Genomic DNA, 17,347 nt, shown 5'->3' with positions numbered 1-17,347 from the left:
GCAAAGGCCAGAGGTCACCATTCACTAAGTAGTCTGGAGTTACTATCCAACTTATCTTTAGAGCCATGGTGTTTCACTGAACCTATAGCTCACTGATTCCACTGCATTACCTGGCCAGTGAGCTTGAAGGGGTCTTCCCTCCCCAGCACTGGGATAAGAGAGGAACACTGCTGCACCCCGCTTTTCCACGCATGCCTGGGATCAAAACTCTGTCGTCCTACTCAGATGGCAAGCACTCTACCAACTGTTCTCTCCAATCCCCCAACATGGATTTTAAAAAGATCATTACTCATGTTAACCTTTAGAAATATGGTGTGAAAATCATAATATAACCTATGTTAGGGAACTCAGTGCTCTCACACTGCAACATTTTTTTAGCCTGTGTCCAAACACGTCTGAGAATGGCATTTGGAAACGTGGTACAGAACAGCAGAGTAGGGAGTGGTGGCTACTATAACAAATGATCTTTGGTTAGAAAATGCTAAGTTAACTAATGATTTAGCTAAATGATTAAGGAACATTAATTGAGCTTCTGAATTTCTGCTATAGCACGTGATGGGCATAAAGCTTCTAACACATAAGGCTTCTGTAAATGTGGGAACCTATTCCAAGGGTGAGTTAACAAGCTCTGTTCCCACATCTGCAGCACCCTCTATTCCCAGTGGGCTGAGAATGTGTGTGTGTGTGTGTGTGTGTGTGTGTGTGTGAGCGTGTGTGTGTGTGTGAGTGTGTGTGTATGTGAGTGAGTGTGTGTGTGTGTGTGTGTGTGAGTGTGTGTGTGTGTAGCAAGCAGACATGAGCAACAAAATAATTAGATCTATGTTCTTATACCCATTTCATAGAATTTTAGTTCTCACCCACAGGACATGGCTTGCAGGCTACTCCACATTCTTCCTACAGAAGCTAGGGAAAGTAAGAATCGAATTCAAGAGACTCCACTAGGAAATGGCAGAGATGAGATGGAAACCTAGATGCATGTGTTTACCCATGATGTTCTTTTTGATGTAGTACAGATTGCCAAACTGAGATGCCTTGACATGCTTAAGAGTTCTATTTTGACATAATATAAAGGTATGTCATACTTTAATCTCATATTTAAACAGAGTATGAGTCCAAGTTTTTATTTTCTTTTTAAATCAAAAAAGTTGAATTAAAAAGTGACAGAGTCAAGGACAAAATACTGCCTTCTAGTCAGCTCCTCAAGCTTGCGGCAGACTCCCACTTGTCTCACTTCCACTTTACCTCCCTTCACTCTGGTTCAACGCTAATCACGGTCTTTGTACTTTCAAACTGCAACTGGCTTCATGGGAGTGGGTAGAGGGACGACGCACACATTTTATCAATTCACCACTAGGGTTATGGCTGCTTACTAAAAGACACCTGCTGAGATATTTTATCCCTCCACATTCCCTTTAAAGTATGGATGCTGGTTCCCTGGGTCATGTGATACCTATGAAAATAACAGAGGTAAAACTACAATATAATTCTTTCATTTTCAATTATTTATTTTTAGTTTCTACATGCTTACTAACACAGGCTGCTTCATTTATTCTGTTTGCATCAGAAGGTATTTCCCTAGAAGAAAATATGGCAAATAATCCAACACTAAAATATTAGCTACATTTGGGGTCATTCATGGTCTCACCTAGTAAACGAATCTAGCCATTAGTCATTCAGGTAACTCAGTTGGTCTGTTACAGAAGGAGTGAGTGCATGTGTGAGCTTTACAAAGAAATCTAGTTTTTAGGACCTAAGAAATACAATAGCCCCTTCTAAGGGGAAAAAGTGGATAATATTTGTTAGAACAGATTTAAATTATTAAAATTTGTTTCTACAGAGAACATCTTTCTGCTCATTACTGAGAACAGGAAGCTGATATTAATTAAATATTACCCAGATAAGATAATCAGTCAAGCAGGTGGAAAGTTAAAAGGGATTAAAAATGGAAAAACATTTTAGAAAGAACATATTCTTCAGTTTGTAAATGGTGATAGGAGCACCTGTGGCAGGCCAGCCTTGCTACAAACTGGAAGTTGTGACTGTATTGTAGAGTTCTGACATTGGAAACAGCACATTCTCCCCTAATAAAGGCTTGACTGTGATAATTTACCACTTGAAGAAATATGCTGGGTTCAATTCTGCTACTGAGTGAACATCTGTTTTAAAGAAAGGCATACAATACAGATCACATCAAACGGTTTCATTGAGAGGTTGACAGTTCATGGTAGATGGTCTCAGAAGCTTTCCTGTGTGTGAGAAACAGAGCTACAGGCTTTTTTGTATAAGTTCCTGTACATCTTGTCCATGCTGTTCTCAAAGACGGGTCGGTGGGATTTCCCTTTACAAGAGGCTGCTCTGTTGGACCAGCATTCACCATCATCCAAATGGAAAGAGCCGTGCGGCCGCTGAAAGGAGCTGAGAAAAGATTGTTTTTTGAAAAAGGGTTAAAACGGGGAAACGAATTTAGAGGCACTACTGTAAGTACAAACATTTACTGAGTATTTATGGATATGTGACACTCTGTTAGGGCTATGAGAAACAAAACACACTGAGAGTTTGCTTTTCAAGATTGCCTTTCTATAAGGGAAAGCTAACCTGTTAATATAAAACTATGCAGAATAAAATAAAAACCTGTGTTAAGGGCTAAAAGCAAGGTAAAAACAACACAGAACCCGGGCACACACTTTTAATCCCAGAATTTGGGAGGCAGAGGCCAGGAGGTCTCTGTAAAATTCAAAGCCAGCCTGCTCTATACGGCTCTCCTTGTAGTAAAAGCAAAAACGGAAATGAAAACAGCACAGATAAACTGGCAAGATCAGTATAAGAACAGCACTCAAAGCCAGAGTTCCCTGGGTGCTCAGGAACCTTCAGGTATTCACGTTTTAGTTCCTTCCTCCTTAATCATGCTCTTACATAATTGTTTGTACAATTCAAGAGAATATATATAAACTGCATGGAACAGTATTTACTTGGAACAAAGAAGTGATTATGATGCACTGAGCTAAATACTTTCTATATGCCCAGCAATCTCACAACACCATAACAAGATAGTAAGATTCAGGGTATCAATAAACCCATCTCAGCTGACTAGGAAACTCCCCAATGGCTAGCACACATACATAAGGTACTATGCAGGATGCTGAGAGAGAAGACACCAAGGCCTCGCCCAACACTGGACACTGTATGCTACAATACCAACCTGCATGCTAAGTATACCCACTGGTGCAAAGTGGCATGATGGTTATAGATGCAAGTAACTGCTTTCTGATTAGATATAAGGCCCCCTTCCGCAGTATCATACCTGATACCGCAAACCTAGTAAAAGTTCTTAACTATGAAGGCCACAGGCCCTAGGGGAAACCAACTGTTACTGTCTTGCTATCTTGTTGTACTGTCAAACTGCCTTCCAAGTATTTATGCTTATAGATTTCTGTTGTTATCAGCGTTGGTCAGAGAAACTCCTTCTTGCAGTGGGTACTGGTTACTGCAGCGTGATAACTGGTCAAAATACTGAGTATAAGTAACTTTGAGTGCTTAGCTGTGCATGGTACCCAACAACCCCCCTCCCCAACCCCACCACTCAAGGTTCAGTGAATATCACAGGTGTTGAAGCAGAAAGAATGTAAGAGTTGGAACCCAGCGGGGAGAGCTGTGAAATGCTGATTTGAGGACAGGATATGACTGCTATGTCACCTCTGAGCAACTATGATTACATAACAAAAAGGCCCATATCTATTGTATGATTTTAGTGAAGTGTGGGATAGGGAATGGGAGAAAAGGGAATGAGGGAAGATTTGTTCAAAACATATTACATATATGAATGGAATTCTCAAAAATTTAAAACAAAGAAACAGTAAAACTCCTAACTGTGAAATATAGGCTCTGAGCAAAACGAGTCTTAATATGAAGTCTATGAAGAATAACAATCTCAAACATCACAGTCCTAAACATAGTATTATTTACTCAGAGGCAGTCTAGAATCTCTTATAAATTGTGAACAACTGAATTATTTTAAAAACATTTTGGTATAAACTCCAGCTAGAAAGAAATTAATTATGTTCCATGGAGCACAGTCCCTAAGAAATTTCATGATGAAAAATTCAGACAGTACTCCATGCTATAGCAGCAATGACGACTGCAACTATCCATGATTCATAGTTTTTAATTCTGCCTCTTATAGTCATTGGCACAGAACTTTCACAATAAAATTTGCTAATATAATCTTTCAAAAATATTTTTATTTATAATATCCCTGAAATTTTCAAAGAACAGATTTTTTCCTCACATTATCTTAAAAAGATATACTTTGTCTAAAATTATAAAAACTCTATTTTTAGTTTACAATAAATGTATCACGAAATATATAGATTTGCTGGTAAGTCAAATAAATCCTAAACAGGAGGAAATGAATCATTACAAGTTGGTTATTTTAATGTGTGTGTGTGTGTGCGCGTACACGCGCACGTGCATATGTGTGCATATATTTGTGCAAATGGATAAAAATGTGTGTGTAGAGGCAAAAGTCAATGTGTGGAATATTTTTCTGTTATATTCCACCTTATTCTTGGAGACAGGGTCTGTCACTGAATCTGGAGTTCACCAATTGGGCCACACTACCTAGTGAACAGGCCCTTAGGGATCTTCTGCCTCTACTTCCACAGCACTGGGGTAGCAAACACAAGTGCACAGCTGCTTCTGTTTTCTGCCCCAGCTTGGGCACCAAGGAGTGAAAAACACATGTCCTCATGCTTGCACTGTAAGCATTTTACCAGGTCATCTCCCTAACCCTTAAATGTATTTTTATTGAAAAGTTTCAGTACTGAAAAGATCGAACTGGGCTGGAGAGATGGCTCATGGGTTAAGAGTGTCTGCTGCTCTTTCAGAGGAGCCAAGCTTAGTTCCCAGAACCAATGTTGGGTGTCTCACAGGCCCCTGAAACTACAGCTCCAGGAAGATTCTGTGTCTCCAAACTCTAAAGGCCTTTGCACTCATGTACACATATCCACTTACAGACATAAAAACTTTTAATTAAGAAAATAAAATTTAAATCTAGAAAAAAATATAGAAAAATGGATCATTTTTATTCTATGAAAAAGATCTCCACACACAGAAGCAAGTCCTTACCTGTATTCAGGGTCACTGTCATAGGCAGAGTCTCTATACAAAAGACTTCTTTTCAGTTCCAGTTCGTCTTCTTTCTCTGGGTCTCTCTCATCCTGAAAAATTAAAAAATTTCCATTAATTTTCTCATTGCTTCCAACATAGTAGTAATAAATGTGTCTCTCCTGCTTCTCTATAAGAGACTGAATCAAGTGCTTGGACATCTGAGGGAAGAAACAAACTCTTGAGAATGCATTATCTCTCAAAAACATTTTGATGTTATAATATAATATATATTATAATTGCATATTAACATAACTATATCATTTCTCCTTCTTTTTCCTTCCTCCACATCCTCCCACATACCCATCCTTGTTCTCATTCAGAACCACAGCCTCTTTTTGATTAATAATTGCTACATGCATGTATGTACATGTATACATAATCCTAAACATTACCTGCTCAATCTGTATAGCTATTGATATGCATGTTTCAAAAGAGCACATTATAATTTAGTTAGTACCAGTTAGCAAAGACTGGGCATTCAGTAAATGCTTTATGAATATGGAATAAATGGTAGTGGATGTAACAAGATATGTAAATTAATAAAGTTATACATATTTTATATAAACTTTTACCTTCTGAGACATAAATATCAATACTTGAGAAAATTATACAGATGAAGGCATGAATCCTTAACTTGCAAAAGAAATGATTTACTGATAATAATAGGACAAAATAAACCAGAAAAGAAGAAACTGAAATGTAAGTTAGTTGGTATAAACATGTACAGCCAAAGTTCACATTCTTAAGGGTGTTGGAAACAAGGTCATCGGAGCTAGTTTTGCAAGCTACACTGTCACAGTAAATTCACATGTGTATTTCCTACACTTTCTTAGTAAGTGGTTTAACCTTAGCCATCAACCTCTTACTCCTTGGTCAACATGAACAACAAAGTAAAGAAAGCAGGTTATAGAAACCCACAAGGAACAGCATTGATAGAGGAAGGACCCATCTACTTCAGGTAAGAAAACACATTGTCAAAATACCAGTGAATAATAAACAAGTTAAAACATTTTGGAAAAAGTACATATAATTTTAGTTGTCAAGACTTTCTATTGGTACTTTCTTTTCCCATTAATGTTTTTGTCTACTACTAAAATTGTTAAATTAGTTTTCTTTTAGTTAGTGCCTAAATGATAAATATTTAATCATTTATTTTTAAACCTTCCATTGGGCCTTTTTTCTTGACTGCCACCTAGTTGCCTAAGAAAGATGGACAAGTGAAGAAATAAGTGGGACCAGCCAGGGGTGTACAGGCCACAGAAGCAGCAGAGCAGCTGGGAGAGGGTCCATCCTGCCTCCATCTGCACCCAGGAGGTGGGGCTGTTCCAAAGCCTTCTGTTCACCTTTCCTGCCAGGGGAGAGTATGTCTTCAGGGAGGGCTCTGACCCTGGGCCTCAGATGAGATCACCATTTTCTCTCCTGTGACTGTCTAAGGCAGGCCAGCCAGAAGCACACAGGCCACAGAAGCAGGAGAGCAGCAGGGACAGGGTCCATCCTGCCTCTACCTGTACCCAGAAGGTGGGGCTGATCTGCAGCCCTCCATGCCTGGGTCTTGGCAGGAGAGAGCTGGCAAGTGCTGACACAGGCTTACAGACTCACAGGAGGAACAAGCTCCAGCCAAAGACAGCAAAAACATCTAACACCAGAGATTAAAACCTGATGAAAGGTAAGCTCAAGAATCTTACCAACAGAAACCAAGACTACTTGGCATCATCAGAACCCAGTACTCCCACCACACCAAGTACTGGATACCCCAACAGACCAGAAAAGCAAGATTCGGATTTAAAATCATATCTTATTACACTGATAAAGGATTTTAAGAAGTACATAAATAACTCCCTTAAAGAAATACAGGAGAACCCAGGTAAGCAGGTAGAAGTCCTTAAAGAGGAAACATTAAGAATCCCTTAAAGAATTACAGAAAAACACAACCAAACAGGTGAAGGAATTGAACAAAACCATCCAAGATCTAAAAGTGGAAGTAAAAATAATAAATAAATCACAAAGGGAGACAACTCTGGTTACAGAAAACCTAGGAAAGAAGTCAGGAGCCATAGATGCAAGCATCACCAACAAAATATAAGAGAAAGAAGAGAGAATCTCAGATACCATAGAAAACATTGACACATCAGTTAAAGAAAACGCAAAATGCAAAAAAAGTTCCTAACCCAAAACATCCAGGAAATGCAGGACACAATGAAAAGACCAAACCTAAGGATAATAGGTATAGAATAGAGTGAAGACTTCCAACTTAAAGGTTCAGTAAATGTCTTCAAAAAATTACAAAAGAAAACTTCCCTAACATAAATAAAGAGATCCCCATGAACATAAAGAAGCCTATAGAACTCCAAACAATTTGGAACAGAAAAGAAATTCCTCCTGTCATATAATAATCAAAACACCAAATGCACAAAACAGAGAAAGAATATTAAAAGCAGTGAGAGAAATAGGTCAAGTAATATAAAAAGGCAGACCTATCAGAATTACACCAGACTTCTCACCAGAGACTGTTAGCCAGAAGATCCTGGGCAGATGTCATACATAACCTAAGAGTACAAATGCCAGCCCAGGCTACTATACCTAGCGAAACTCTCAATTACCTCGCAGCAGAGATGCTGACCCTGCCAAGGCGGTCAAGCCTCAGCTGCTCTCCCAGATTCCTTCATGCCTTCAAAACCAGTAGCAGGTGGGAGACTCTTACAAATTTCAAAAGGCATATTCCTAATCTAAAATTCAAAATGCTTCAAGATTCAAAGTGACAGCAAAGACTTCACAAAGAGAAAATTCCACACTGTCCTCATAAAATGGGTTAAATCAAAATAGGGGTCAAGATTTTAAAAGTACTTACATTCTTTTATATAATAATCTTTAGGTGTTAGGTATATTTAGATTATGTGAAACATAAATGAGATTCATGTAAAGTTCATCTCATCCCCAAGATCCCTCCTTCCCACTCTCCCCTCCTCTGCTCTTTTTCTCATTTCTCCATATATAAAGTTGTGTATTTATACACATGCATGTACATTGTATATAAATATATATATATACACTGTATTTAACACCTGACTATCCAAATTCTTTGTCCCTTAACAATGCCTTCTTAGTTACATTTCAATCTAGTGTGTGCACATCAAAACACTGTGTGTAGCAGTATATAAGCATTAGCCTCAAGTTACAAATACAATAGACTGAGGTATCCTTTGTAAACAGTCAATTCTTAATTCTGCTGTTGTGCCCGTAGATAGCATGTAAATGAATGAACATATCATTTCATTATAATGAAATGGAGTATAATTTGCTGAATCTGTGAAAAAAAGTGAAGACATGCATGTTATACACACAATGATCAGCTAAAGAAACTAGACATGAAATCATATTATGTAATTTTGAATGTTCAAAGCCATATCAAGCTCATCTAGATACTGTCATATATTAGAATACCTTGGAGTCTGGTGGAAAGAGCTCTAGGGCACTACCCAGAGTAACTAGGGATACCAATAATGCTTCGACTGACCTGGATGCTGTTTTACATGTTCTACATTTTGTTAATATTCATTCTATCACACAAAGAGGTGAAATACATATGAAAGGAAGTAGAAATTTAAACTACACAAATAGCAGTACCAAAACTTCATGGAAAATATGTACAATGAAATGACCTGACAAAACAGCCTGTTAGCACAGCACCTTACCTAACAAAGGAGGCTAGTGCAGACACTGTGAAGGAAAAGGCAGGGGAAAACCAGGTGGCATCCACCTGATGACTTGAAATGTTTCAATAGCTCAGTGCATCAGCTTGTGGGCAGCCACCAAAAGCAGATGTTTCCAACTCCTCCAACAGTGGGCATAGAGAGTTACAGGAAATTCCACAGGAGCTAGAGCCACCTGGGATCGATTAACTCTCAAAACTAACAGGCAAAGTTTCCTTTCTTCATAAAACCACATAGAAAAATAACACCTGGGAAAAGAATCCAAATGAAACAGAGAAGTAGGAGAAAGGAAAATTAAAAATTCTATGCAAATGGGAAGAAGAAGAAAGCCAAGATATCCCAGAAACTATGCTGTGTAATTTGGGAGGGAAAAATGATTTTAAAAATTACAGGCTATACATCTTACAAATTACACTAAATTATATTTTGTCTCTGAAACATCAGAAAAGTATTGATAAAAATATAAGTGGTAGAGTGCTTACCTAGTATGTGTGAGGTACAAAAAGCTTAGGAAGAAATAATTTCATAAAGACCATGAGTTGGTGAGAGAGGAAAAGACAGCAAACAAAAAGCTAGGCAACATGCTTCCGATCCTAAGGTCTGCACTGCAGCTGTGCTGCATCTTCACTGCTGGCCTGCTGGCCTCGCAGCAGGGACGCTGACCCTGCCAAGGGGGTCAAGCCTCAGCTGCTCTCCCAGATTCCTTCAAGCCTTCAAAACCAGTAGCAGGTGGGAGACTCTTACAAATTATATGCCAAGTTCATCTGTCAGCCTGAGATGCAGCCTAAAGCCCATCTGGACCACAAGTCCTGTGTGTTGAATTCAGGGGAAAACTTCCTAGAAATTTCCCCCATCAGTGATGCTGTTCTCTTATTAATTAATCAAAGTGGATTATTTTGTAGCCCAAGCTAAGTAGCATCAATTGTCCCAGTGGAACAAAGATTTTTAGTTCCTCGGATTCATCATCAAAAATATCACATGAACAGCCCCAAAGAATCTCTCTTAAAGATCATCAACCAGGCCACCAGTTCCCTCTGCATTATCTTCACAGTTACCAGAACAGCTCACTATGCTTGGAGCACTGACAGGATTTTTAAATCCAACTCTTCAAAATCCTCCACCTTCCTCCCACAAAACATTCCAAAGCAAAAGCACCACATGGTCACATCCCTTACAGCAAAGTCCCATTCTCTGGTATCAGTTTGTTCCCAGTTTGCTTCTCTTGGGCTGTGATAAAACACTGACTAAAAACAACTTGGGGAAGAAAGTGTTTATTTGGTGTCCACGTTACAATCTATCATTGATGGAAGCCAAGGGAGGAGCTCACATGCCCACATTAGGCTGGGCCTTCCTACATCAGCCATCAAGAAAAGGACAACCTGATGGCGGCAATGCCTCTGTTGAGATTCCTCCTTCCCAGATAAGTCTAGATTTTGTCTTAAGTTGGCAAAAACTAAACAGCTTATATGAAAATTAAAGCCAACATATATGTCACAGAAGTTCCCAAAAAAAGAACTTGAAGGACCAAAAACAGAAAAAATTACAAGGAATTATAAACATGTTCACAAAAATTTTAAATATATAATAAAACCATAAAACATTAAGAAACAGTACAATGTCCTTGAGAATAATTAATGTTTCAAACACTCTCTCCCCTCCCCTCTGAACACTTGCTATAAAAAAAAATTGCAAGGAGGTCAAAATATCTTCAGCGAATAGTGAATATAATAGAAATTCTCTCGGAGACAATCACGTGTTTTAAATGTACCTAAACTAATGTTTTATTATGCACAGACTTACATGTTTTATATGTAACTAAACTAATGGCATAAAAGCTACAGATAAAATACCAAAACTCCCAAACACTGGCTCAATGAGTCCATCTATAGCAATCTGCTAAAACACTTTAGGCAAATAAAATGACTGGAGAAAGACACCAAAGTAAAAATCAGTTGTGAACCTAATATTTACACTCAGCACCCTAAGTGAGGGTTATAAAGGAGAGCATTTAAGGATCTTATAGAACATATTCTGAAAAATATATACAATCAAAATTGTGGAAAGGTGGAGGATGAAAAACTGTGGAAAGCATGTATAAGAAAACGAATTATTCTCAAAAATTTCATCTTTGGTGATAGCTTGAGATTTAGTCCTGACAGTGTTTTAATAACAAAATTAGTGAGGACTTAGATGCATATCACTATTACAACCATGTGTTGTGCCCTTGACAAATAAGTAAGGAAATGGTCCAGATGAGCTTTTTAGGTCAATGATAAAAGACTTAAGAGACAACCTGAAGAGGTTCCTACCTTGGCCAGAGTTGAGCTCATTTGAGCATTAATAGAATCAATAGCTGAAAGACAAACAGTATCTCACTAAACAAGTCCACATCAGCCAGTCACACACAGAGAAAGAAAACTCATTAGTCAGATCTGGAGGCGTTAATAGGCAAAATCTGGTCTGTTAGAAGTGTGAGAGAAGACAGAGGTTGGTTGGTTGTGGGAAGTAGCTCACACAAAATGACTTTTCAGGAATAAGCTGTATTAGGAGAGATGACAACCCTGGACACCACAATCACTCCTTGAGGTGAGAGAGCATTAAAAGAGACAGGACATTATTTTAGAGACAATGTGATGTCTCTAAAGGGGAACAGGGGACCTGGCAGTTAAAGAACACCTGCTGCTCTTCTAGAGGATTCAGGTTTGAGCCCCACCACCTACACAGTGGCTCAAAACTGTCTCTAACTCCAGTTCCAGTGGATCCAATGCCCACTTCTGGCATCCAAGGGCACCAGGCATTTACACAGACTTACATCCAGGCAAAACATCAATGAAGACAAAATAAAACAAAACAAAACAAAGACCAAAAACGTGGAAATAGCTTCATTACAAGGAATAATTTAAAGTAAAAGAGAGATGCTATGGACAGGATGGCAGGAGTAGTCCCAGAGAAGTGTCTTTAGTGAAATCTGTCCCCCCCACCACCACCAAAATAAAAAAGGAAACTATCTTTTATATCCCTTGGGATACTCAAATCATGTGATTTAGTCTAGGGTAGCCCATAAGGAGGACAATAGAGGAGCCAAGTAGTAGGTATGACTGGGTAAGCAGGTGCAAGAACTAAAGTATGCTAAAGTTTCTGATGTTTCTAACTCAGAGAGGCGGGGGTGGGGTGGGGTGGGGGGGCTTTAGAAAAACTATTCATGCATTGACTTCACACTGTGCGATTTGGAAAGCTAATGATCATCATCTTAAAGGGGCAAGCTCATGGTCTAACACTGTGATGACTAAAAACCCAAATAAAGTGCCACTGAAAATAAACAAAAATAAAGTGCCTCGGCAAACACATGTGATGCCACTCAAAAGTCCAGAGTGCTTTGGGGTCAGGTCCAAACAGTGCCCTGCTTTAAAGAGACTTAAGTCTATGTTGATGGCAGAAGAAGAGGAGAAAATAAAAATGAATTTGGGCTTTCCCACATAACAAGGCATTCTGTACATTGGTGGCCATGTGTGTCACAATGGAGTCCCTTCTGGGACTCTTCGAAAACAGCCAGAGAAAGGCATTTTTCTCTACATTGGGCAGGCTCAGGAGACACTTTTTTAGGGACACATGCATCATCTTCCCTAAACAAAGAAGTGTTCTGTGTGCTAAAAGGTTTAAAAAACCCAAATTCTGCATCTTTAGATAACGGGTAAAGGGTATTTCAGTCTGCACTGTGCATGAGTTCAGCTATGAAGTCTGTACCTTCCCCTTGGCATCTGTAGCTCCCCAGCAATGTGTACCTTCTCTGTTTTGGCATCTCTGTGTTTGGGAGGGTTTTTTGTTTGTTTGTTTTTCTATTTTCTCCCTTCAGGGACCGTCTCTCTCTCCTCTGCAGGGCCTTCTTAGGCCTTAGCTCCTGCTTTGGAGGCTCAGGTTCAGCAGAAAACCTTGTGGATCTTTTGCTAATTTGTCCTTTACTTTTGCTTTCTGTCTCTCTCATTTAAAATTTTATTTTATCTTTAGTATAAGAATATATATGTATTCTATGAGTGCCTGATGCCCTTGGAGGTTGCATGAGGGTGTTGGATTCCTCCAGAGTTTCAAATGGTTGTGAGGCATGATGTGGGTGCCAGGAATTGAACCCAGGCCACCTTTAAGATCAACAAGTACAGCCACTGAGCCAACTCTCTAGCGCTGGGTTTCTCACTTTTAGCATTTACGTCAGGTTGTGTCTGGGTGTGTCAGGGACAGGGCAAGGGTGCAGGAGGAGAATGCAGAGGTCATGGCAGGGTTTGGTCTGCCTGGGGAATCACAATGCTTGCACTCTAGAGGGCCTCTAGAGTTTATGGATCCCTGAAAGCCCAGACCAGTTAGGAGGCATATGATTTTAAAAACCAAGATTTACTAAAGTCTTATTATATAGCTATCCTTCTAAGCTTGCTGCATATACTAAATATATAAACACTTGCAACACCTAAGAGAAAATTATACAAATATATTTGACAAAAGTCTGTTCCAAATCCTGCATAAAATGTCACTTTTTTACATGATTTGTGTCTGGCATAAAGTGGCAATTCAAAAAATTCTAATTTGACATAGATTTTACTTTCAAACTACCAAATCTAAATAAACTATAATATTTTCTGGCAAATCACACACCCTTTTGGACTGATTCCTCTCCTCCATCACACTACTTTGGTAAGTCTTATTACATACTTTTATTCTTGTCCTAAACCAACTTCCCACTCACTATTACAAAGTTAATTTTCTTACAAAAAAAAAAGTGCTGGTATACCACGCATGTCAGTAGCCATGTCTGCTGTGTTCACTCACACTGACTTATTTTTGGATATGTACTCAACTATGGCTCTTACATGCTTAAGCTTGCCCACATCTCTGAACTTATGTGTATCAGGATGTACTTAGTATTCACCACTGTAGAGTGGAGAGTGGAGTGGTTAAGGTCAAGGATGTTACCTGGACTCAAATCCTGGTTAAAAGCATCTGCAGTGGCTGTGAAACCTTATGTCACTTAATCTTTCTCAATGTCAGCTACCTCATCTTTGAAATATTACTTATTACATAATAATACTTATAAGAGATTGTAAGGAAAAATAGACTAATGTGTACATGGGCCTAACTTCTAATAACTGTTACTATTCCTATATGTCAATTTCACATTTTCTCTGAGAATAAGTCATGCTTGTACTTTGTATTCACATACTTAATTGCACACTGTAGCACACTGCTTTCTTTTTTACTGTTTCATTCAGTGGTTTATTAATAAAAATACTGTATATGCTCCTTATGGGGAGAAATTTTGATTTTATAAGAACCTCTAAGCTTTGCACAGTGCTGTGAAGAGCACACAGCTACTCAGGGAGGGGATGCTATATGAGTGAACACAAGCAGAAAATGTTGGGTAATTACTAGTTTGTGTTCCATTTCCTGCCAGACTGTATTGAAATTAATGCCTAGCATAAGCAGCATTATCTTAGATCCCAGAAAGTCAAACCAGAAGCGAATACAAAACTAAGTTAATTTTAAGAAGTAGAGTAAAAGTCTCTTACTTCTGAATAGGATAGAGTAGAATGATGACATTAATTCTTCTATTTAAAAGCACCAAAAAGCTGCTCAAATAACTATAATTGCAGTGACAAAACTCTCTAGAAAAGATAACCCTGGAGAGATGAGCTAATGGACCACCTGGCTTTCTCCTTGGACTGTCTGCGGATTTTGAGCACAGAACAAATACTAACTCTCTCTGCTTTGTTTGATAGGTCCACTGCTGGAGGATGGTGAAATTAGCAGGGGTTTGATAATCCTCTATGTTAGACAGACAAAATTAAAGACCTAAGAATCAAGTTCCAGGGAGACTCCATGGGTGCAAAGCTAAGCTTACTGCCCCCTCCATGATGAGCACTGGAAACTGCAGAGTGAGAGAAGGCACTAAAGCAAAATCCTGCCCAAGTGGAAGGAAGTATGTTCCATTCTGAGGAACAACAAAAACTACACACAGGGCCTGTAAGGGGATAGAAACCTGGAATGACAGTAACTTTTATTAAAACTGAGGGGGCCGAAATGAAACTCAATAATGTCTTGCCTTTTAAAATTTGGAAGACAATTGTAATTTTAAAAGTTGCAAAGATGGTACAGAATAATATACAGATATACCCCTTTCATTGAAGGTCTCTTAATGACTAACTGTCATTAGTGCAATACCTTTACATTACCTGCCAGCTGTACTTGGGTCTCTGGTCTTCTTAACAACAACTTTCTGCTGTTAGAGGGCTCAGAACAGAATACCATGTCTGATCATTCATCAGTTCTCAGTCTTCTCTAACCTGTGACCAACTTGGTAATTTGGATGAGTGTGTATTTCATAGTTTTGCTTCCGAGCCTAGCTTTATGCTGAGCCATCTCTCTAGCCCAGTGCTTGCATGTTTTAAAGACAGCCTTTCAGCTCAGATTTGTCTTATGTTTTCTTGTTAGACTAAGACGACAACATCACAGAGAAGAAACCTTCACATCACATGACACTGAAGACATGATAATCACTTGTGATGTGAACTTTGGCTAGTCCCTACTCTTCCTCTCAATCCCACATTAAAAATACTTTCACACTGGGCAGTGGTGGCACACGCGTTTAATCCCAGCACTTGGGAGGAAGAGGCAGGTGGATTTCTGAGTTTGAGGCCAGCCTAGACTACAGGGTGAGTTCCAGGACAGTGAGGGCTATACAGAGAAACCCTGTCTCGAAAAAAAAAAACAGTGCCTTTCATGAGGAAAACATATACATTTTATAAGATCCAATTTAATTTTGTTTTGTCTGGTATGGGTTGTAGCATGTCAAAAAAATTTCTCACCAAATTTAAGTTGTCCATGCTTTCCTCTGTGCTTTCCTTTAAAGGTCTTGTAATACATAAGGTCTCTTGATCTGTTGTAGACCAAGAGAATTTTTTTTTTTGGTCATTGTTGCTGCTGGGTTTTTGGTTTGCTTTCATACAGAACCATTTGTTCACAAGGCCATAATAAAAAATGTTAACTGTAAAGACAGTTGAGTCAATGAAGTGCCTACCTTGAAAGCCAGAGGACCCAAGTTTAACCCCTTAGCACCAAGGTAAGTAATGCCAAGAGTGGTAGTACAATTGTAATCTCAACACTGGGGAGAGAGACAAAGGCTCCCAGGGACACTGTTTGACTTTGCACCTTTCTCACGTACCAGCTATAGAATTTATGTAGGTCAATCTGTGGAGTGTCTAGTCCACTCTACTCATTTGATACTTCTGTAGCTTAGAAAATGGTAAGTTAGAGTACAGTGGATACTATCCAGAAGCAATGGATAGTTGTTAGAGAATGCTAACCCATCCTCGACTGTTCTGGCTGGTTGGTCCTGTTAGAGTACCGTGGATACTATCCAGAGGCAGTGGAAAGTTGTCAGAGAATGCTAACCTGTCCTAGACTGTTCTGGCTGGTTGGTCCTGTTAGAGTACAGTGGATACTATCCACAGGCAGTGGATAGTTGTTGGGAAAGGAAGAATCATTGTTTTCTGAAGGTTTCCTATGCTCCAGTGCACAGTACATGGATATGTGGACTTAGTGGGGTTTCTTGTTTTTGATTTTAGGAGCAGAAATGAGGATGGAAGGAGTTGCGTTGGATACATGTGGGAGGAGTTAGAGGGGGAAATGAGAGATAGACATGAACACATTTCATTGTATACATGTAGGAAATTCTTTAAAAATATTTTTCATTATATTATTTATTTATTGCATGTATGTGCCTATGCATCTATGTGTACATGTGTGCATGAGTACACATGTGATGGAAGTCAAAAGACAGCTCCTAGAGTTTCTTCTCCTCAGCTATGTGAGTTCCCAGGGATTGAACTCTGGTTGTCAGATTTGGCAGTAAGCACCTTCTTCTCATTTTAGAAGTTCCTTTGCTTTTCTATGTCTTTTAGAATCTGCTTGCCAATATTTGGTTTTTAAAAGCAAGCTGGGGTTTTGATTAAGACAACATCAAAAAGTAGCTGGAGACATGGCTCAACAGTTAAAAACACTTGCTTCTCTCCCGGGGGGGGGGGGGGCTAGTTAAGTTCCCAGCACCCAAACTGTGGCTTGCCACCATCTGTAGCTCTAATTCCCAAGTATTCAGAGTCTGTTTCTACTAACCATGGGCACCAGGCATACACATCACATAAATCCATACATCCAATTGAAATATTCTTACATATAAAATAAAAATATTTTTTAAAAAAAGATAAAAAAGATAACATCAAACGATCTGGGTATATAGCTCACTGGCAGATAGCCATCTAACATGCACAGGACTCTGGTCTTCATTCTCAGCACTGAAAAGAAGCTAAACCATGACGTCATGCAATCTAGAGGTCACCGAAGTTTCAAATACCAAATCCTCCATCTGTTGGCCTGACACACTGTTCCTTTTACTATTCCTCTTTCATCTGTGTTTGCCCCTTCACACCATG

At 39.0% G+C, this 17,347-nt stretch overlaps 1 protein-coding gene across 4 annotated transcripts in view; it reads right to left on the bottom strand.

Annotated features, from left to right (window-relative positions):
- Window positions 1-1,487: 1,487 nt before the first annotated feature.
- Spata6 (spermatogenesis associated 6) overlaps window positions 1,488-17,347 on the bottom strand; it is a 91,821-nt gene continuing 75,961 nt past the window's right edge. For all 4 annotated transcript variants that reach the window (XM_031378210.1, XM_031378209.1, XM_031378211.1 and 1 more), the window contains 2 exons: window positions 5,125-5,216; window positions 1,488-2,415 (listed from right to left, as the gene is read on the bottom strand). In XM_031378210.1, the coding sequence (XP_031234070.1) occupies window positions 2,235-2,415; window positions 5,125-5,216 (273 nt within the window). In that variant the 3' untranslated portion in view covers window positions 1,488-2,234. The remainder of the gene's footprint in view (window positions 2,416-5,124; window positions 5,217-17,347) is intronic.

Source organism: Mastomys coucha, unplaced genomic scaffold, assembly GCF_008632895.1.
Source record: "Mastomys coucha isolate ucsf_1 unplaced genomic scaffold, UCSF_Mcou_1 pScaffold18, whole genome shotgun sequence".
In the NCBI taxonomy this organism is placed as follows: Eukaryota; Metazoa; Chordata; class Mammalia; order Rodentia; family Muridae; genus Mastomys; species Mastomys coucha.
Note: the sequence above shows the minus strand (reverse complement) of the source record. Positions and strands in the feature narration are given on the sequence as shown.